Below are 23,477 nucleotides of genomic sequence, written 5' to 3'. Positions count from 1 at the left end.
CTCTCTCTCAGGTTGTCCACCAGTATACATCAGCTCCACAACTTCCGCCTGCTGTTGGAGGAGAACAGGTAACAGGAAGTGAGTGACGCTCCACCTGGCCAGCAGGCGGCGCCAGCCCACTGAGAACTGCAATAGTCTAATCCTCGCTCAGAAGAAGAAGAAGGCCTTTTAACGGACATCCGGATCAGCAGTGAACCGCTCCTCCTCCTCCTCTTCCTCCTTCCTCCCCTCAACCACTCGATCTTATCCCATAAATCTCTCGTTTTCCTGCTGCGACATGAACGTTCACTCCTCCGCTTCCTCTCTCGCTTACGTCGGAAACGTCTCTAACTTTTTTTGTTTTTCTGTTGTGAATCTTGTCCGCTTGTGACGAATCTCAACGTGTTCTCATTCTTTTTCTTTTTTCTTTTTTTTTTTTGAGTCTCTTTTGAGAAATCATCGGTTGTGAAATTTGACGACCTGAAGGGAAGTGATTAGACGGCGGTTTAACGGGGGGGAACGTGACCAAACTGTCGATGACGAGACGGCCTCTCAGGAAGCCTGGATGCAGATCAAACTGTGGCCAACAGGAAGTGACGCGTTCACGTCGAGTTTGATTTGAAGCAGTCACGGTGTGGAAAGTCCTCCTCCTTTACTGACCCCGCCCCCTGCTGACATCACATCCTGTTGGATTTTTACAACTATGTGAACCCGAGTCAGACCTTTTTACGGCTCTTCTGTAAGGATGTAGAAACACTTTGTCCTGATGAAGGACTCCATCATGACAGACATCGTTTGTCCAGATGAAAGTGCGTCCGAAACCGTCGGGACGCTGCTGCCTCTCCTGTTTGTTTGTTTGTTTGTTTGTTTCCTCTCCTTTCTAACCTCCTCCTGTTGTTTGTAGAGAGGATCATTGCTCACAGCCTGAGGATCTGGACCAATCTGCTCTGTGTTTACCATCTCAGGCCTCGATCATGTCAGCTCGCTAGGAGGTGTGTGTGTGTTTTAGTGTGTGTGTGTGTTACCACTAGTCACATGTTGGTGGATTTTTGCCGTAGCTTATAAGAAGTCGACTCCTGTGACGTCGGCTTGTCGCTACCTGCCCGAGTAGGCAGCTGATTTTACTATAAATACAGGCGACAAAGTCATTGTTTATCTCTCACGTCGCTGCTTCTCACTGATCTGTGAAGAAGAACGAAACTAATTCAGAGGTTTTCTTGATACCTGAAACAAAGTCTGTAAAACATGTTCAGGTTCAATTTAGAAACTAAAGTTCCCCTGCTGCCTTAAAAATGTGATTTAACTGAACTTAAGTTTCATAATAAGTTCAAAGTCATCTCATCAGTTTTTGGGATAATAATAATAATAATAATAATAATAATAATAATCTTGTTCATATTTCTTTCAAGAAACTTGATTTAACGAGTTGAGTGAACTCTCAGCAGCACATTCATTCAGATCAGAAGAACTCATGTTTATAAGAAATGATCTGAAACTTTAAGTTGGATAAACTTAAATTTGTTTATTTAACAAAAGATGACTTGATTCCACTAAATTCTCCTATGATCTCACCTCCACTCCTGCTTTAATCTCATGTTATGAACATGTGAATCTTCTGCTGCGACACAGAAGTGTATTACTTCATCGTGGCTGCTGCTGCGGCGGCTCTGATTGGTCAGATGCACAGCAGCTGCTTGCTGGATGTCACATGTCCAAAGTGAGACTGTGTAACTTTTGATCATGACTTGATGGATCTGATAAAACAGCAGCTCAAGTCGAGGACCGACTAACTGATGTTTGATAGTAACATCATGAGCTCCTGGTTGTACCAGACCGACTAACGCTGACAGCCAGAGTGCGTTAAATCATTTTATCAGTTCAACTTTTCATTTGTGAAGAAAGTTTGTGACGTTTTCCTCTTTCAAAAGTTACAAAAATCTCACTTTAAAAACTGTTGCAGGACTGGAGGCAAATCAAGAAATCAATTTTTCTTCTTGTCAACAAATTTGAATCCAAACCAACAATGAACTGATCTACTAACAAGTATTATGTGTGTATCAAAGCCTGATATATCTGATTAAAAACACATCAGTGAGTCACATCGCTGCACTGGGTCACATGTTCCTTCATTATGAAGAGTTTGGTCACGTTAGTTTGTTTAGAAACGGCTCCAAAGACTAATAACAGCATCACGTTTTCAGTCTCTGGAGAGTAGCTCTGTGTCTTTAAGAAGCCACCGTGCATGCACGAGGATGCAGTTCTCTTTACGGTGAACAATCACCTTTTTTTTTTCATGCTTGTCATATTGATCAGATTCTGACCCAAACATTGTAAATTTCTCAAACAAGTTTAGTACAAAGTCAAGACTTTGATACGTAGCACAACAAGCTAGCAGAGTGATATCAACAGACCAGTAGCGTCTGTTGTTATCACGAGACACGGAACTACTCTCCGGAGACTGAAAACATGACGCTGTTATTAGTGTTTGGAGCCGTTTCTAAACAAACATGTTTTCAGTCTCTGGAGAGTAGTTCTGTGTAAGGCTGGACTTTGTCCTGAGAAACTTACAATGTAGTACAAAGTCGAGATTGTGATATGCAGCACAACAAGCTAGCAAAGCTGTAAACAGAACCACATTCTCACACATGCTCAGTAGCGTCTGCCTTACACAGAACTACTCTTCAGAGACTGAAAACATGATGCTGTTATTAGTCTTTGGAGCCGTTTCTAAACAAACTAACGTGACCAAACTCTTCATGATGAAGGAACATGTGACCCAGTGCAGCGATGTGACTCGCTGATGTGTTTTTAATAAGATATATCAGCTTTGATACACACACAATACTTGTTAGTAGATCAGTTCATTGTTGGTTTGGATCCAAACATGAGATTTGTTGCCAAGAAGAAAAATATAGAAAATCAGCAGACTTATGCTTTAAAACATCTGTTTGACTGTTAAAATGTGAAAATGATCAGTGAGTTGTGACGTCAGCTTTCTGCATAAAAAGGGATTCTGCTTCCTACAAGAACTCTTCATATATCTGGAGTTAACATCGTTTTTTTTCTTCTTCAGTGATGTTGAACGTTGGTAGAAACTTGTCTGGGGGGTATTTTATGCGTTTTAAACCATCTCTTCCCACTGAGCACATGAGCAGCGATAAAGAAACTTTATTTAAAACCCAGATCATGAGCAGAAAACTACACAACCCAAAGATCTAGAGCTGAAACAACCAATCAATTATATGAACTATTAATGTCATTTGTTTTCCAGCAAATTAATTTATTCATTCATTAGTTTTTCAGCCTCTTAATTTAGAAGATTCGCTGCTTTTTTTTGTCATATTGTGACATTTTTTTTTACTATTTTCTGACATTTTTTAGACCAACGATTAATCGATTTAATTTAATTGAGTAAGTAATCAACCGATAAATGAAAGTTATCGTTAGTTGAAGCTATTAAATTAAATAAATGATTGAACCAGCAGGGTTCAAACAGGAAGTAAAGCAGTAATTGTTCACTTTTGGTAAAATAAAAGGAAGCGAACACAGTTGAGGGATCTGAAACACATTGCTGGTGTGTGTGTGTGTGTGTGTGTATGTGTGTGTGTGTGTAGGTCATCAACAGTTGCAGCTATAACATAATAGACTTTGACTTGATTTGTACTCAAATAACCATAAACTTGATACCAGTAGTGATTCTGTGCATTTGGACGAGTGTCTCATGTTTCTGTCTGTCTCTAGTTGCTGTAGTTGTTTGTAAAAGTGCCTCCTAGTTTGTTTGTTTTTTTTCCAGCATTATTTTTGCTTCAGCCTTGTTGTCTTAAAGCACAACTTTAATCATGATAGATTTATTTAAACAGGAAAAACTAGGAGTTATTAGATTCTCTTGAGATGAACTATTGCGTAAATATATGTAATATATATATATATATATATATCATTTAACGCTGTAACTTTTGTTTTTATGGAGACGGTTAACAGATATAATTTCCTCATAAGTGAGGTTGAGGTGTAGTGACGGGATCAACACGCTGCAAAAAAAAAACATCCGTCTTAACAAGTCATTTAATCTCATTTTCAGCCTCATTTTCTTCAAGCAGCTCTTACAATGAAACCAAACACACGTGAGCGAATTAAAGAGTTTTAAATCTCACGGGAGGATAAACTGCTGCTGCGGTTGCTTTGCTACTTCATGAACCTTCAAACTGGATTTTTTCCTGCAACAGCAGCAGGTCGATCTTTGCTGTGTAGTGCTGTCGTCTCAACGACACGTAGCGCGGACGTTGATTCAGTTGATTCGGTTGCTGTTGTCAGAAACGGAGACGAAAAACGTCTCTGAGCGACCTCTGACCTCTGTGCACATTTACTTACTTACCTGAAAACAGCTCTGTGATTATATGATGGAAGAAAGTTGCTTTGAGTCGCAGATCTTGTGAGTTTGAAGGTTTATCAGACACCAAAACGCTGCATAGCGGCGTAATATTAAGAGGAGAATTATCATGGAGGCAGTTATTTTATCTTAAACAGTAGAAATACGGCGTTAATCTACCAGGAATGTGTTGTTTTCTCCCTGAACTCCGTCTGAAGGCGTTAACACACCAGGATTTAAAAACTGTTGCAGCAAACTCAATAAACGGCAGCAATCAGTTGATTCCCTGCAGGAGCTGAAGAAGAAGATCTGAACTTTGGCGTTGAACAAAACCGTCTGCACAGAGCTGACCTCTGATAGGACGATGAGGTCATAACGGAGGAAGCTGTCGTAGAAAAACTGCTCCGCAACAGAGACGTGGAAGTGGAGTTAGAGTTTTATTTTCCCTCGTAAATCTTGTTTTATGGTGTAAAAACAGTCAGCAGGAAGTTAACGGAACAGAAGAGAAGCTTCAGGAGTTTCACTTTGTCGTGTGAACGCTGCTTTATATACGACCTCCCACCGACCAATGAGACGGACTCGTTCTGGTCTCCAGGTGTGATTCAGGTGTGTGTTCGCCTTTAGAGAACGACGGAGCACAAAAATGACGTTTGATTCTGGAAAATTCCTGAAACAAAACGATTCGTATGTTGTTTAAGAAAGTCAGATTTACGGACGTAAACTGAACTAAATGACTTGTTAAGATGATGTTTTATTTTTTTCAGCGTTCGTTATCACAAACGTCTGTCTGCTGAATAAAGTGCTGAACCAGCAGATTGTTACGATCAGTAAGCAACAACAAACAAGCAAAGCGTGAAGTTTCCTGCATGTATCCACCACAGCTGAAGGAAAAAACACATAAAAACTATTTGCTTTGAATAATAATTTGTGTCTGATATGATTTTTTTTCCATTGAATAAGTTCGATTACTCCACTAGAAGTTGTTAAAGTGACGCCCCCCCCCCCCCCCCTTCGTTAAAAATCCAAATATTGTTCATTTGAGAAGTTGAACAGCTGGAGAAACTCCAGCGTTTGTGCACCGGAGGCTCCAAACGAGCTGTGATGTCACAAATCCTGCTCGGTGTTTCGCTGCTAACACGCAGCAAATATCTGTAAATGCACAAAAAAAACTTCCTACGTCTAGTAGCTGAATGTGAAAACAGACCTGAGTGGAGACTTTAATATTTCTTTTCAAGAAAGAAGTTGAGACTTTTTTAAATGAGATATAAATGTCGGTAAGATCGGCATCTAGTGGACGTTTTGAGGAACTGCAGCGTTTTGTTTTGTTTCGTCAGCTGTGGTGGATTCAGTGTTTTTAATAAATGTAATGATTGATTTATTCAGTCAGTCGTTTCTATCTGAGTTGTTTTCTGGACGTTTGTTTGTTTTGCAGCAGAAAGTTTAAAGTTGGACCAAAGAGTTTTCAGTTGCCTGCATGTTATTGTGTATTTTTTGTTTGTTTTGACCTTATTGATTCTTTGATCAGCTGAGCTGTACAGTTTAAGTTATGATGCTACAATAAGTTCTCAGACCGACTGATAAGTTTGTTTAAGTGTTTTTTTTTTTTGCCTAATAAATAAATAAATAAATAAATCACGATTCAATAATAAAAATGTATAAAATAACAATAACGGTTAGAAACTGAGCTTCTGCTACTTCCTGTCTTTACTGCTTCAGAGGCTTCTTCGTTGGTGGTTAAGGTTAAGATATAAATATCTGTTCATCACAAACAAAACTGCCGTCAGTGACGCTGAATGTGAACAGGAAGTTTCTCCTTAAAGAGGAAGTGAAACTCTCAGGCTGGAGCTTCGCCCTGAGTCTTGTCTCGCAGGCAGATCCTTCCCGCCTCCTTCATCTGGGATGAATCTTTATCATAACCGTGTCTCTGCTGGAGTGTTTCAAACTGATCTGAACCTTCCTGTTTGCACCTTCACAGTAAAATCCTCACAGTAGCTCTTCTTCTTTCTTCTTCTTTGGATTCATAGTGATAAATATGTTTTTTGTTTTTATGCATCACTGCTGGTAGCAGAACGAATGAGGAGCTCCGTTAAACTTCTTCATCTAATCAATAAACGCTAAAAAAAACAAAAAGCAAAAACAAAATTAGCAAATGTTTAATGTTATTTGACATTTAAAGTATTAATATGCATTAAAATTGGCAATCATATAAATAATAATTGTTTCAGCACCAATTGTTTACATTTACTTGATTAACTACAAAAAATTCTGTATTTTATTTATTTTATTATTTACATATTTGTTTTGTGAGCTTTGGTCTAAATGCTGTTTGCTCACTGATGGTGATATATATATATATATATATATATATATATATATATATATATATATAATTCTATATAACTGGTGAGGAAATGCTGAATGAAGTGAATTTAATTATTATCTACAAACAGTCACATTTAGATCTGTTAAGTTTAAGAAAATATTTGAGAATCATCCTTAAAGAAATGCAGTATGTTTAGTTTGTCTGTATAAACTCTGACCTGTCTGTGCTTTTATTGTGAAGGGGGCAGGAAGTGTTTAAACTGACCTTAGGGTCGAACTAAAACTCACAAAAAAGTTTATTTAAATCTGAATGTGGAGATTTTTCTAAGATTTCAACTGAAGAACAAACAAATAAACAGAAACAGTGAAGCTGCGATCTGAACTGGAACGAACTGAACGAGACGAGACGACGGACTGAGAGAGTTTATTTATTTATATCTGCTAAATACGAAGCGTGTGTGTGTGCGTGTGCGTGTGTGTGTGTGCGTGCGTGCATGCCTTCCTCTGAGCCTTGCATGCCCTCCAGCGGCTGGACGTCCTGTACAGTCTCCTCAACCTCAAAGGACCAGTATGAAGGATTTAATGGCATCTAGCGGTGAGGTGTTTGGTTTGTCCGTTCTGGGTTACCGTAGAAACATGGCGGTGCGACACGGAAGAGGACCTGCTCCCTCTGTAGATATAAAGGGCTCGTTGTAAGATGACGAAAACACGACGATTCTTATTTCCAGCTGATTAGATACTAATTAAAACTGTTTCCGTTCTGCTAGATGCCGATAAATTCTGCGCACTGCACCTTTAAATCTTTAAAAACAAACCTGCTTCAGATCTTCACGCTCGTCACGTTCGGTCCACATCTGTACAGTTTGTAAAAGGCAGCACAGGTTATAAAGTTTTCTTTCTTTTGCTTTCAGATCTATAAGAGCATATATATAGTTGCACCATGTTGACGTGTGAACCTGTTGATATTTATTTGAAAAGAGGAATAAATATTTCTGGACTTGAATGAACTTTTGTTTTTGTTTTGTTTTTTTTGTCAAATCTGCATCAAGTTTAATATTTTCTTCACATATTATGTTTCAACATTTTGGGAAATAGATTTCATCTTCTTCATGTGTTCACTGCAGAGACGGAGTCAGGATGTTAGCCTAGCTTAGCATGAAGCCTCGTCAATAATTCACCAACCATCACCTCTAAAGTTCTGGTTTTACAGGAGCAGCGGTGGAAAGTTACTAAAGTACATTTACTTGTACTTTACTTGAGTATTTCCATGTGATGCTACTTTCTACATTTCAGAGGGAAATATTGTACTTTCTACTCCACTACATTTATTTGACAGCTTTAGTTACTTTTCAGATGAAGATTTGACACAATGGATAATATAACAAGCTTTTAAAATACAACACATTGTTAAAGATGAAACCAGTGGTTTCCAACCTTTTTGTCTTTTGACGTCTTACAAAAAGCAGTGTGTAGTCGGGGTCACATTTCACATGTCTATGAGTTGTTAACAGCTCCACCAAATAGTGATTTTTCCCTCTAAACTTCTCACATGCTTTCATTTCAATAAATGTTCAAATGATCCAATATTTCAGCAAAAATCAAAGATTAGAGAAAAAGTCCAAAAACTGAAAACAGATTTGTGTATCAGAACTTTGTTTTTTCTTCTTTCCTCTCCCATTAATCATCTCACCACCCCTCAGATTTATCTGCTGACCCTTTGGAGGGGCCCCGACCCCTAGGTTGGGAACCACTGGACTAAACTAGCTAACTGTATATAAAGTAGTGTAAACTAGCTCCACCTCCAGCAGCTACAACAGTAACATGCTGCTCTAACACTGATGCTTCACTATTAATAATCTAATGATGTCATATATAATAATATATCAGTCAGAGGGACCAAACCACTACTTTTACTGCAATACTTTAACTACATCAAGCTCATAATACTTATGTACTTTTACTTTTTCATACACATTTTCTTTTTTTATCCGTACAGCTACTTTTAAACTAAAAAACACACTATTTCGTCTCTTTATTGAGGCTTTATGATGTTTTGATGAGTTAAATATTCAAACCTGAGACTTTGAGATGTAAATATTCCACATTTTAGACACATTCAGCCAGTAAACGTATAAAGATGAGTTTAATCTGGAACCTTGTTGGTCACTTTTTTTTTTTAAATGAAATGTTGAAGCGTGTTTGTTGTCATGACTCGTCATTTTATTGTCAGTGTTAGTTTTCGTATCAACACGTCACAAACACACGACCACAAACAAACAAACAAACACACACAAAAAAAAAAGCTCAACAACAAAATACATCGTCTCCACATCAGCGAGACTCTTCAGCTGTACAAATAATTACAAAACCTGCGTCTGTTAGAAATATAGAATTCAAGCTTTTTTTTCTGAACACTGCAAAGTCAGTTTTCACAAGTTTTATTTCCATCAAACAAGAATTCAATGAGGTGTTAAGTCTTAAAATCATTTTTTCTTCTTTATTTCAGGTTCTTTAAAAGATTTTTAGCTGTGCTCAAAATATCAGCAGCGTCTCAGATATCTCGTTCTTGCTCCCCGGAGGATGAATCCTACTGACTTTCTCCTCTTGCTCTGTGAAATTTGGTTTGTTTCCATCCGAATGAAGCGCAAATTTTAACCTAAAATTTCAGAAAACTGATAAAAGAAAATGCTGTTTTGTGAATATTAATAGTTGATTCTCCTGTCGAGTGCAGTAAAAAACACAAGAAGAAGAAGAAGATGATTATGTCACATGAACAGAACGACAGTCAGAGCTGAAGCGATGAGAACGTGACATCACATCCTGGTGATGACATCACAGCTTCCTGCTGTTGGAAGCGTAACAGAAACGTGCTGAACGCCACCAAGAGAAGAAGAAGAAGAAGAGAGCTGACACTGAGAGTAACTGACCACCGCGACTGAAAGGAAACTGAGGAAACTTTGACGACGTACAGTACAGTATGTAAAATAAATCGTATATATCTGTGATCTTCAGAAACCGTCGTATCTATGTGCAGTAAAAGCTGCAAAATATATGAAGTCTTGTCATAATCTGAGAGAAATAAGCTCTGTAGTAAATGTTTCTGTGATTACATCTGTAAAAAATGCCTTTTATTATATTGTATTTAATATTATTGTTTATATTTACATGTTATTGTAAAATTATTAATAATCTGTCAATGTTTATAATTTTCTGTACTGCTTTGGCAGGTTTCTGATCTGTCAATAAAGCTTATTTGAATTTGAATTTGAAAAACGTCACCTGCTTCCTGTACGTCAGCGTTTATTCACTAAATCTGTTTCCATCGCACTTTGTCTCTTTTTGCTTTCTATATTTAGACTTTTCCGCTCACAGTTTTTGATGTGCAAACTGAAAAAAATGCCTAAAAAAAGGCTGAATGGAAACAAACCGACGCTCCCCAGAGGATGAACTGTGATCATGGATGCAACAAACTTCACCAAACTTCTGAATCAAAAGTCTGTTTTTCATTCATAAAAACTTCATCAGTTAATAATAAGTGGATGATTTATCTTTACTGAAGCTTGCAGAGTTTATTCTTTAGGTTTTATACTGTTTGTTATAGAGAAAAAACTTCACAAGCTCATTATGTTACTGAAAGTGTTATTAAATGGGACGAACATTTTTAAAATGTGATTTTTCAATAAACACAAATTGAACACAGAACACTCTACAGTCTACAAAAATGTGTATCAGCTGAACAAAAAATGTAAAAAATTGTGAAATATTTCCATTTTTTTAAATTCTGCGTCACTTTGTGTAAACTTTCAGGCTAAAAAAAAAGGTGTTTAGGGTGTTAATACTGCTGTTAATACAATCAGCAGGAAGCTGCCGATTGTATTAACCTACATTAAAACTGGTAAAGAAATGTAAATATGCTTGTGTGCAGAACAGCTCTGCTTTAATAACCTGCATTACAGGTTTGTTCTGATGCTTTTCTACAAAGTTTTGCGCATTAAGCTTCGGTATCGATCTGAGAGGAGATTTAACGTTAGCTTCTTTTCACCTCCAGCAAGAACTAAATATTAAAGTTTAGGACGTTTTCAACCAACAGCAGAACGTTAATCATCTGGTCAACAGTTCAGTTTGTCCAATACTTTGATTTACGATTAAATACCTGCAAAACAAACTGTTGTTTTAGTGCTAATTAGCAAATGTTAGCATGCTAACACGCTAAACCAACACAGTGAACGTGTTAAATGCTTCGTGACTGTAAACTTTCTAACTAGCCGCCACTTTTCCCACAATTCTTTAAATTTAAAATGTTTCTCAATGAACATTTTTTTGAAAACTCTTCAAAGAAATGAGATTAAGACTCAACCCACAATTAAACGTCTTGTTAAGAAGTACATATTTTGAGGTGTACATCAAAAACATTGTCTGTCTGTGTATTGATATATATACAGGATATAGATTGTAGTGCATGTGTGTGACCTCTTGTAGATTAATTTTACAGGTTTTTGTCTCAAACAGTCAAGAAACAGAAACAAAATGACTCAAACAGTTCTTCATGGACACTCAGGACAGGAAATTAACTTGTTTGTCTATCGGGTCTCTGTGTTTGGTCAAATTCGGAAGCTGCTCTCATGCTGAAGCCGTCAAAAGAGTTTAATGTTCGATAAACAACAGACTTAAAGGGCCAGTCCGTCCATTTTACACATGAAAATCAGTTTACTCGTCATCGAGAGTACGAATCATCCTGTGGAAACAGTCGTATAACGTCTTCTGTGGCTCTGGAGGGAGCCTTTCAAAGTAAAAGCAAAATAACCCCCGATGATGTCACGGTGATGTCATCAGGGTTATCTCTGCTTGAGCTTACAGACCACAAATTTATAACAGAAAATATATAATTATAAATTAAGCAGTTGTTACCAGGCAGGGAGGCTCTAACTAAAGACATTATCCAGATGCATTATGGGAAATGTAGGATCCAGTGTTCTGGGTTTATTTTACCCAAACAAAGACCTAAAAGACAAGATATCTCAACTTCTGTAGCTTCAAATTTGACGATTCTTCCTTTAATCTGTTCCCTCGCAAGTCCCCCAGATTCATAAAAGTGGAATATTTAATTGCTGGAATTCCCCTTTAATTGATCTTTAATCCATCTTTAATGCTCTTTAACGATGTGGTGTAATTTATGAGCTCATCATGATTATTATTTTATTTTAAATAAAATTTTCATCTGAAAGTAACTAAAGCTGTCAAATAAATGTAGTGGAGTATAAAGTAGCATCACATGGAAACACTCAAGTGAAGTACCTCAAAATTGTACTCAAGTACAGCACTAAAGAGAGAGAGAGTACTTAGTTACAATCCAACTGGCTTTTGACCGTATCACATGGTCTTCATCAGCAGACTGAGTTGCATTCAGCTGAGACTGTTGTGTCAACAGCTGATTCCAAGAGTTTGAGCCATTTTCATGTTCAGAATTTGCAGCATAAAACACTCACGTATTAACTACGAGTGATTGTGTAGAGCTGCAACGATTAGTCGATTAATCAATTAGTTGTCAACTATTCAATTAACTGCCATTATTAATCTTTCTTAAAGCTTCTGGTTTCTTTAGTCTCTCTGACAGTAAACTGAATATCTTTGAGTCGTCTTGTGTTCTGGGAAACACTGATCAATATTTTTCACTGTTTTATGAAACTTAATGGATCAAACAACTAATTATTAATCGTTGGTTGCAGCTCTCATGTTTTGATTCTGTTATCGGAGCATTTTGTGGTTTTAGCTGCGGTTACTGGCCTGACGGGGGCGCTACAGTATTCAGTGATAGAAACAAACACAATAACTGATCGGTGTCAAAGTGCAGAGTGATGCTGTACAGTGGAGAGGGGAGTCATGGGTAGGGGTGGAGCTCTCCGGCAGCGGCGGCGGCGGCAGCGGCGGCGGTGGTGGTGGTCAGACGCTGCTCGTCACTGTTGGTGTGCACAGTGAAGCTGCTGTGGCGGCTGCCCCAGTCGTAGCAGTCGGACGAAAGACTGTCAGAGAGACAAGAGAACACACTTATTATTATTCTTCTTACTGGAGAGTTACAGTAGAAGATCAAGAGTCTATGTTTGTACCTCGCTGAGCCGTTCTGGGGAGGAATGCTCCACGCCAGGTCGTCATCGCTGTCATAGCGACGAGGGTTGTCGAAGAAATATCCTCTGGAGGACAGAACGTGGTTCGGTATTCCAGCGGTGCTCTGTGGAGACAAAAAGTCACCGTAAAACAAAACTAAATGTTTAAATGACACAAACAGTAGCTACTATACTCAGTCCCTCCAGGATTTTGCAGTTTTTTTGTGGTTATTGTGGCCAAAACTGCGAAACAATTAGCAATATTTGATGTGTCTTTGTAGTAAAATTGCAGGAACAAGGAAAAATTGCAAGCAAAGGAAAATAACACGATTTCTTTTTTAACTGCTACCAATGAAGAGTCATATGTGATGACGTCTTTGGATAAAAAGCATACTGCATATCTTGCAGAGGTCAGAGGTCATCTGACCCTGACGGGGAGGACTGACCCTGTCCTGCGGCGGCCGTCGGACCCTGAAGAAGAAGACAACCAGGGAGGTGGGCAGCAGCTCCCAGACAAACAGAATCACCCCGAACACGATGTAACCGGCGTCTCCCAGCGACGACCGCAAGTCCGCCTGGAGGCAGGCAGAGGTTAAAGGTCAGGGCTCAGGGGTCAAATGTTGTGATGGTGTTAAGATGGTTAATATCACTGCGTTGTATCTGTCAAAATACACTAGAAGACTAGAAAACTGTCTCTTATACTTTACATAAAGGCAGTACAGGTTTACACTCGTAAATGTTTGTGGTTTCTAGAAGAACAGAGAATTACAGAAAATCACTATCAGTTAATTAAAGTCCTATAAAGTTTGTCCACAGAGTCTCAAAGAGAATTAAGTGGACAGCCAACGTATAGCTCAAAGTAACTTTTCACACTAGCAATAAACAACAAGACAGCAACCTTTGTTAATGTACAATAACAAGTCAAGTTACTGTAATGGGAAATTGCTGATCACTCAATAAACACACAAAGAGAGCATTGTCAGGTTATGAAATAATGTAATCAAATAATACAATCAGAAGTATAATGCATCATAGTTCTGGAGACAAAGATACCACCTAGATATCTTTTCTTTGTCTGAAAGGTTAACCAGTCCCTTAAATACTGCTCGTACAGAATTTCAGACATCTGTTTACTAACCTTACAGGTCAGCAACCCTCAGATAGAAACATAAGTCAAAAGTTCAGCTAACCTAGGAACAGACTTTCTTCACGACCATATATGACAGTACATAAGCACCAAGTAGCATCACAAAATAACATTACTACCATATTAAATTAAGGACAAACCACACTATCCTCTAAAGCTTATCAGTTTTACACATAAACATCTACATAACTACAGTTTATCTTATCACTGGCTCAGGTAAAGGTATAACAGAATAAACTTAACTGTTAGACACACAACTGCCTCATCTTACACAGCAAAGAACTAAATTTAGAATAGACATAGCACACACAAACTAACACTAAACTGAACTTAAACACTGTCTGAAACATGTATGATATATTCAAGAAATACATCAAATGATAACCTGTTATTCAGTTTTCTTTTACATTACACATATAAAAACACTGAACACTCACCGATCTTATATTTACAACAATGGCACGAACTATAAAGCATACTTACATATTCATTCATGCACAATAACCTCCTATAGAACCAGAGAGACACTTACATCTCCAAACATATCCGTGCTACTGTCTGGACTGGACTAGCTGACAAAGTAACCAATCAAAGGAGCTGATTGGCTCCTGCCATGCTCGTCTACATGCTGGCCAACGAAAAAAGAGTTACATACGTTCTCTTCATGTTGACGCATTGTCGACGAGCAGACCTCACCTGGTCGGACACGTTGTACCAGTCGTAGTCGAAGGAGTTGATGGTCTCGATGTCGGTCAGAGCGAGCACCACCAGGTTGTAACAGGCTCGAGACGAGTACAGCAGCACCACCATGATGCCGATCAGAGTCACCTGACACACTGATGTCCCCTGCACACACACACAGAGGTATCATCGTTAATTATCATCCAGCACAGACATTCAATCAGCAGGTAAACCTTAATCAGATGCTCTGCCATAAACTGGACCTTTCGATTCAGCTTATTAAACTTAATGGTGGACAAGAACATTGATATTCCGCAAAACCCAGATTCATAATTGACAAAGTGGTTTTTTTACATCCACTGCCAATGTTTTTTTTAGAATTCTGCAATATCTCCGCACAGCAACTAAAGTATAGTTAAGGTTAATGAAAGATCATGGCAACGGTTAATAACACGCAATCGTCCGATATGAACGTGATACAGAGAGATACTGCGCTGGAGGTTCAGTCGTCTCCTTCAGAATAAAAACTGTATGTGTGAGAAAATATTGTAAACTTAAGGTTCACTTACAAACCTTTTCCAGAGCTTCCAACCGTGTCCCACAGTCACCTGAACAAATTTCCTGAAAAGCTCAGGAGAAAAGATGGTAAGTGAATCTTGAATTTATAGGTTGCAACTAACGATTATTATTATTATCATTATCGATACGTCGTTGTTTGGTCTATGAAACACCAGAAAACAGTGAAAAAGTTCTGTCACAGTTTCCTAAAAGCCCAAAGTGATGTTATCAGATTCCCTGTTTTGTTCAAAAAACAGTTCAACATCCAAAAATACTGAATTTACTATCAAATACTGAGACTCTGCAAAGCAGAAAATCCTCACAAATGACTGACTGTATCTGGGGAATCTTTGGCATTTTTACTTCAATTATCACAATAGTTGCTGATTATTTTTCTGTCAGTCAGTAATGGATTGATTGTGTGTTTACAATATTTTTATATAATAAAGTTAACATTTATTGCACATTTCCAGCTCTATATTTATATTCTGGGGCTCTACTGGAATATCTTTGCATGATTTCCAGTTAAAAACTCCTTATTTATCTTCTACTGGTCCTTTATGCAGCCCCTCAGTTCAGCCTCTGTCTGAAACAGGCCGTTTTAGGTCCTGTCTCTTTAAGGCCCCGCCTCCTGATGAGCCCACTCTGTTCTGATTGGTCAGCTTCAGGAAGCTTCCTCCGGCTCCGGAGGATACGTAAACAAACTATAGTAGCAGGATTTCACTTCTTTTTCTCCTTCTTTACTCCAAATGGAAACTTCTCACATCCATCCGTACATGTTGGAGCTGTAGACTGATACGTCTTTATATACAGTCTATGGTTGGAGCCAAAATCTGATCCCAAATATGCGAGTGGACAAAGCAAAGACATGGAAAAACCTCAGCAACAAAGGCTACGCGAACAACCTGACGTCATCACGAGGAGGAAGTAGAGGCAACGTCGCAAACGAAGCGTTTAAGGCAGGATGGAGCCCTGACTTTTGACTTGCAGGCAGCAGTTTTGAACCTTTGTCCATGTTTAACATCCGGCATCATGACAGTATAAAAATAACAGAAAATCATAAAAAGCATAATATGGCTCCTGTAATAAAGAATGGAGCTGTAAACATAATCTAGTGGTTCAGAGGTGGTAGAGAAGTCGTGGTTGGCCTGACCTTTGACTCCAGGTAGATGTTGGCCAGCGACATCTTGGCGACCTTGTAGAGGCAGACGGATAGCGAGACGGCGCAGAGGACGAACAGGCTGTCGTTGATGGTTACCCTCACCAGGACGATGGTCTTGACGTCGGCGGCGGTCATCTTGACCAACAGCGCGCAGACCAGATTAACCACCAGGAAGAGAAGACTGACCCCCAGGAAGACCAGGTACAGAGGAAGTCTGCATGAGAAAAGATGAGATTCAGTTCTGAAAGATCTCAGAAACCAAACGGTACCATTTATAACCAAAAACGGTATTTAAACATGCTTAAAACAGTTTTAACATGATGTTTGGTCTGATTCATCAATACGCTTAAGGAAGTTACCTGTACTTGAGCAGTGCAGGTGTGTACTTGGACTTCGCCTTGAAGTAAACCTGTGAGAAAGACAAAGACTGATTATACTCGTATACATCAGTCTGGTTCCAGACCTCCAAACCTTTGCTCTCATTCCTGGTTAGTCGATTAGTCAATTGCAATAAAAATGAATCACCAAGTATTTTGGTAATTTATTGTTTTTTTCATTTTCTGACTTTTTATGGACACATTACAGATAACATTTAAATAGAGTGAGTTAGGTATGAAAAAAGGTTAAAAAAAAAATATAAAAGACAACCAATCATATACATCCAGACACATATCAGCCAATGGGGCGTCCACAAAGATGGGTTGGGTATATGGTCATGTGGCTTCAGGCCAATCGTTGTCCCAGATGACAAGCAGGATGTTAACAGACCATGACTGTCTCACAGTCCATCTGCAGGATTTTGTTTCTGACTTGTAAAACATTGCAGACTTCACTGCCGGAGGTTTCCCTCATCACACCTGCTGTACAGGTGGGCAGCTCAATTTCCAGCTGCCTCAACTAGCTAACAGTGTTTCTCCTGTAATGATGTAGTGCTGTGGTTCAAACCATTGGGTCATGATGAGGTGTAAGTGCAACGGACCACTTGAAGTAGTTTGACCTATCGTACGGCCTTTGATCTGTCAGTAAAGTAAGCTAATAAATAAAAATGGAGAAGGACAGTAGGGAGCAAAGCCCTCCTGATTGGATAATCACGACACTAAAGGATCTGAGAAGCAGGAAGCAGTGTGTGGAGGTATTTTCTAGAGAGCTGCTTTAATCTATAAGACAACAAGTGAGTCAGTGGAGGCATCAAACGAGCAGAGCAACATCAACTCTACAACCTCATCTGACACAGTGCAGCATAGTGCGGTCGTATGACACCACACAGCAAAATATAAATACTATACTAAGCAGTAAGACGCTCTCTCTGTCCACTGACAGATGGACATCGTTGGCCGTATGACAGTCACAGACACATTACGGTATGTAGGTCTTGTTCCAATTAATTTGAACAAATTGTTGGTTAGAATTTGTTCATACTTGTTGAAAAAGCAACAGCTCTAGTTCATGACAAGACAATTCAACTACTACTCCCCATATTAATGCTCCCCAGAGGTTGAATTTTAAGGACTTTAAAGATGCCCTGACTTTCCTGTCATACAATCATTAGATCCTAATTCCCCCTTGTATGCAAGAGGTGTGAGAGATGTGACAGGATGCCGTTAACTGTAAAGTCCTAGAAAAACTTCCACGGGCCACTGTGAGCCAGTTCCTCTACAGGAGAGCTGTGGAGATCAACTTTTAGGCTGATGAATGTGGAGGGTATTTACTTCAGAAGGTTGCCTCCGAGCCAACACTCATTTCATTGATCACTTCCTGAAGGTGCCCTCATTAGAGAAAAAAGACACCATAGTATTTGGTTGGGAAAAGATTCTGCGTCATCTCAGCTCTCATGATTTAAAGCTGCTGGTGAAGAGGCTTGTCTTTATTTTTGGGTCTATTTCAGAATCCAGCAGCTGCTGTGGATAAATGGGTGCAGAGGAGAGGCAGCTGTTCCACTGATTACCCCCCAAAAAATGACAGAATTTATGACAGAACTCTCAGTTCAGTGTTATACGATTTATCCAACCCTGTTGGTTCCCATTTAGCCTGAAACAAAGTCCTTAACATTAGCTGAATGGCAACAGGGGCAGCTGTACCTCAGGAGGTAGAGGGGCTCGTCCAATAATCGTAGGGTTGGTGGTCCAATCCCTGGCTCCCGCTGTCCACACGTCAAACTGCTCTTGAGCAAGACGCTGAACTCCAAATGACTCTTGACCAAGGCTGGATTACCAACTGGGAAAAGCGGGGCACTGCCCAGGTTCACCCCACATCATTTGGATTTACATAATCTGATCAATCACAAATTAGTCCAATCTGAACATCTTGTTATTCTGGTCTTGAAGAGGGTCTCTCATGACGTTAGTAATTTTAGAGGGACAGGTTGTATTGTTCCATCAGAGGAGTACTGTAAGGCTGCAACAAACTATTATTTTATTTAATAATCCATTGATAGTTCAGTGTATAAAATGTGGATCATTCTTCCCTGAAGTCCAAGTGAACATATTCAGATGAATACATAATGGAAAACTGGTGAAACTAGCAAAAATTCACATTTGAGAAGCTTCTACCTGAGAACTTTCAGAGCATCTTTCATAATTAACCATCATTTCAGCTCTTTAGTACTACCATGTGTAGTGGGGGGTCCCATGGGAGGTTAATCCAGCCTTGCTGTTGACGTGCACATGTGCAGGAAAAATGTATCTCGCTTTGAGCAAATTCATCTGCCAAATGAAAGCAATGATCTGTCACAAATCTGTTTGTCCTGAAAACCTTCGTGTGCATTGACATTTGTGTCTTTCAGCACAAACGGAAATCTGATTGACGGGTGCATCATTATCCTTGAGTGAACAACCGACACTCCTCACTTTAAAAATCAATGGAAATAAATGTAATGCACTGTGAGGGCGAAGCTGCTGGTCCTTCATCTGTAATGTCAATCACGAGGGTTTTACAAACTTCAGAACCATGTAGGGACGTTGGTCAACTGGAAAACAAAGGTCTTGCAACAAAACCACAAGAGGTGACCAACAATAAACAACTTGGAGCAGTAAGTTTGTGCTGTGAACAACAATTAATCTCAAGTTCTCACCATCTCACTCCTGAAAGATGTAAGTTTACAAAGTCTTCTGCTACCCGACCGGAACGTAACAGGTCCCAAGTATTGGGTTTTGAGTCGGATATGACCCATTTTGTTGCATAACCCTTTTGGCTTGAAGGAAAACCACAGTTTATTTCAACCTGTTGTAAATGTAGCTGTTGCTCTTTGGATCACATTATCTTTGCAGAGATTTGGGAAATCTCTATAACATAAAACTATGTATATCAGAGAATGCAGCCATTATGGCGAACTGCATATGAATCCACATCTGCAGCAAGCTTTTATCAGTCCACCTGGTGAATGTAAGTCCAATATTCACTCTCTTTCAGCTCTGTTTTTGCTCTCTACCAACTCCTGAGGGAAATATCTGGCTCTTTAGCTGCTAAATGCTCCACTATGTTCACCAGCTAGTCTACAGCTAACTGTGTCTGTTTGGTGCTGAGCAGGTAGTGTACAGTGACTTTTCAGAGCTTTTTCTCTGAAAACGACACTAATACAGCACTGAGAGTGAACCAGAACAGTAAAGTTGCAGCCGGACAGATAAACAATGAGCTGAAACTCACTATAAAGCTCCGTAAAGTCGAGAGGAGCTGCAGAGTCTCTGATGATTCTCTGTAGGTTCATCACTACGAGCCACGACCAACACATTACACATTCATCCTGTGAAGGTTCCCATGACAGACTATTAATGCAAAGATAAGACAGTAGTCTTCCTCGAAAGGTTTGCTTCATGATCTGTCTGAACACACCATTAAATTTCTGACATGGACCACAACCAGCTCTGATCTCACATAAATCAAGCTTTACTCTCTCCGTTCAAAAAGAAGATCTGAACTTGTGAATTGTCTTGTCCACGAATATAAGATGACCACAATTTTTCAAATGTAATTTCCAGAATATAATATTGTTTTATATTCAGACCAATACAGTATGAAGCCATTCATTATAGCAACTTTAACACCAGGCTAAAAAACACTGTTTCACACATAGTGTGTATGTAAAGATGGACGTAACGAGGTGTGACATCACACATTGCTCTGGAAACACGCCCCGCTACCTCGGACCCAAGCTAACGCTAGCTTACTGGAAACACCGAGCGCTGCACATTTGAGCTAACGTTAGCTACTTTAGCAAAATTATGCTAACAGGTATCAAGTAACGGGTAAATTAAGTAACATTAAACTCTTGTAGTCTGAGTCAGTGCGAGTCCTGGCGCCGGGGAGAGCAGCAGGTGAGTCAACTGTCAATCACAGCTGTCAATCAACGTCAACACGGCAGACATCACAGCTACTATAAGTCTTCAAATCTTATTAACGGAGCAATAATTTCCAAAATGACCACCAGCACATTTATTAGAGCGTCTGAATTTAGAGACTGAGATGACTCGTTGAAAACAATGATTGATTATTTCTAGAGAGAAGTTGAAGCTTTTTGAATGGGAGACAGTTGGAGCAGCTAACAGCTGTCGGTGGCACTTCAGTGGACTTCCTCATTGGCTTCAATTTCAAGCCGTGATTGCTGCCGCTTGGTTTCACGTCGTGTGGTCATTGTGGTAAGAGGTGTGCTCTGTCGCACCTGTAACCACACCCGACGGTGATGTCACGGTGTCCTGACCACACCCTCAAGTACGCTGCTACATCACGGCAGCAAGGTGAGAAGTTAGACCACCAGAGGTCAGCAAAAACAAGATTTTGTAGCCACTGTGAAGTTATTCTTTAAAGAACCAGTGACCCAGTTACACCAGCACCTCCTCCACCGGCACCAGTACCGGTGCCGCCCTCACCTGTGCGCAGTAGAGGTTCATAAGGCTGAGCGTGAAGAACTGCAGGCAGACGGGGAAGCAGTAGAGCAGCCAGAAGGCGAAGGGTCCGAGCGCGTTGGCAGTCACGCAGTCTCTGAAGTAGAAGGAGAAGAGCAGGGCGCGCAGAGCGGCCCACAGCAGACACAGGAACAGGAAGGCCGTCTGGTAGCTGAAACGCTTGTGTCGGTATCGCAGCACCAGCCAGAGCTGAGCGTACACGAAGGCGAAGAGCAGCGAGTAGAAGATGGTGTAGGCGATGGTCAGACCCAGCTTCACGTAGGGGGGGATGGCCGGCGTGATGGTGGGAGGGGGAGGGAGGTGTGTGCCGTTGCCGGCATGCTGCTGCTGCTGCTGCTGCTGCTGCTGCGCCGGGTTCCCCTCCATCGCCTCCCCATTCATCTCCCCGGTGTTTCCCCAGGAGAGGGAGGGAGGGAGCGGGCTTACAGACGGACCGGTGGCCCTCGACCTCCGGAGGAAGAAGCAGAAACGTGTCTCAGCTCGTTAAACGGATCCTTCAACATCCAGACACACCGTCTGACTCAGAGAGGAGGAGGAGGAGGAGGAGGAGAAGGAGGAGGAGGAGGAGGGACACCGCCCCTCTTTTTGCCGGTGCCTGGTGGAGAGTATTGGTGGCTGTCGGTCACATGATCCTGCTTCCCAGCAGGCGATTGGCTGAGCAGGAGGAGGGATGCTGCAGAGAGGAGAGGAAGGTGGAGAGATGGATCTGGAAGGAGAGAGAGGTAAACCTACACACACACACACACACGCACGCATGCACACACACACACACACACACACACACACACACACACACACACACACACACACACACACACAGCAGCGTCATTCATCTTTGACTGATACTGGTTTTAAATGGCCAGTATCACACAGATACTGGTGGATTTAGATTAACGTGTTGAATGAAACATGACTGAAGAATAAAGGAAGGAGGGAGAGTATGAACGAATGAGTGACAGAAGTGATGGTGAATGAATGAATGTCAGAACAAATGAAGGAATGAATAAATTAAAAATGAACAAGTGAACAATGATTGAAAATTGAATGAATTAAATGTTTAAATGGAATTGATGAATGAATGAACAAACAAATTAGAGAGAACAAATGAATTAATGATAAATGAGTGAGTGAGAGAATGAATAAACAAACTAATGTATCGAAGAATGAATGAATACATGAATTAATTAATAATGAATGAGTGAATAAACAGATGACTGTCTGACTAATAGAATAAATATATGAATTAATTACTTGATTAATTATTTTGAACTGGTGAATGAGTGAAACCACTATATGGAATTTATGAATGAATGAATGAACTTCAATGATTGAGTGAATGAACAACAGGAAATGAATTTATGAAAGACTAAATGAGAAAATCAGTTATTGACTAAATGAACAAATGTATGAATTAATTCATCTATAAATTATTTTAAAGAGCTCGTTCCTTCTTAAGTGAAACAAGAATTTTCCTGCATTTTTTAAACTTGTCAGTGTGAGAAAAAAAAAATCTGCCTTCAGAGCAACTAAAACAAAGCAAATATATATGTAGACACACACACACATATATATATATTTATCAGTCTGTTTTTGTTTTTTTTTATTGGTGATATTGTTGACAAGACATAGTGGGAAGGAAAAAATAAATAAATAAAAGACAAATCAAGCAAATAGACAAACAAAAATAATGACAAACAACAGCAATGACAACATCATATTACAATGAAAAAGATAGTAAAGTGTAGAAAGCAACTAAGGAATATGGGTTGATTGTGGGAAAGGGGAAGGGGGGGGGGGGGGGGGGGGGTGAGTGAATGAAAGTGACAGAAGAAGAGAGAGAGAGGAGGGGGAGAAAGAAAAAGTGAGAGCGTCAATAATTATTATAATAATAATGATAATAATAATAATAATACAGCAATATAATGTAATAATGATAATAGTCTTGTTTGATAGTGTACTGTGACGGCGGTAGCGGCAGAGGCAGCCACAATAACAGTGAAATGGGTTAAATAATTAGCTATTTATATTAATTTATATCAATTTATTTCTATTTGAGTGTATATCAGTTAAATTAATTTAATATGGCTATTTATCAGTCTGTTCATCTCAATCTGCTCAACGTGAGTCGAGGGTTCAGTCCAACTTCTCATCAGTGGAAAACAAGTAGCCAAAATTATTTTCACCTGCCTGCTTAAAATAAAAAGTACGATCAATGTCATGTTTGCACATGTCAATATAACTGATATATATATATAACTGA

The 23,477-nt window shown here is 39.6% G+C and overlaps 2 protein-coding genes across 5 annotated transcripts in view; one reads left to right on the top strand and one right to left on the bottom strand.

The window, feature by feature from the left end:
* The window catches only part of ero1b (endoplasmic reticulum oxidoreductase 1 beta), a 32,968-nt gene extending 25,295 nt beyond the window's left edge, over positions 1 to 7,673 (top strand). For 2 of the 4 annotated variants that reach the window (XM_067585706.1, XM_067585705.1), the window contains exon 16: positions 12 to 7,673. In XM_067585706.1, the coding sequence (XP_067441807.1) occupies positions 12 to 72 (61 nt within the window). In that variant the 3' untranslated portion in view covers positions 73 to 7,673. The remainder of the gene's footprint in view (positions 1 to 11) is intronic. The other 2 variants (XR_010927956.1, XR_010927955.1) reach the window with 2 other exon arrangements.
* Positions 7,674 to 8,868: 1,195 nt separating this feature from the next.
* Positions 8,869 to 22,355, bottom strand: gpr137bb (G protein-coupled receptor 137Bb). Its single transcript, XM_067585703.1, has 7 exons — positions 21,182 to 22,355; positions 16,679 to 16,728; positions 16,311 to 16,533; positions 14,615 to 14,764; positions 13,218 to 13,346; positions 12,775 to 12,896; positions 8,869 to 12,690 (listed from the first exon to the last, which is right to left on the bottom strand). The coding sequence occupies exons 1-7, from the start codon at positions 21,596 to 21,598 to the stop codon at positions 12,549 to 12,551; spliced, it is 1,233 nt and encodes a 410-aa protein (XP_067441804.1). The 5' UTR covers positions 21,599 to 22,355; the 3' UTR covers positions 8,869 to 12,548.
* Between the last annotated feature and the right edge of the window lie 1,122 nt (positions 22,356 to 23,477).

The sequence above is a fragment of the Thunnus thynnus genome, chromosome 3 (assembly GCF_963924715.1).
Source record: "Thunnus thynnus chromosome 3, fThuThy2.1, whole genome shotgun sequence".
Taxonomy (NCBI): Eukaryota; Metazoa; Chordata; class Actinopteri; order Scombriformes; family Scombridae; genus Thunnus; species Thunnus thynnus.
This window is presented reverse-complemented; position numbering and strand designations above follow the sequence as displayed.

Coding starts and splice junctions, on each gene's coding strand:
- gpr137bb (XM_067585703.1), bottom strand. CDS start 21,598: ATGAATGGGGAGGCGATGGAGGGGAACCCGGCGCAGCAGCAGCAGCAG. Junction 16,729..21,181: donor TGAACCTCTACTGCGCACAG/GTGAGGGCGGCA, acceptor TCTTTCTCACAG/GTTTACTTCAAGGCGAAGTC. Junction 12,691..12,774: donor CCCCAGAACGGCTCAGCGAG/GTACAAACATAG, acceptor TCTCTCTGACAG/TCTTTCGTCCGACTGCTACG.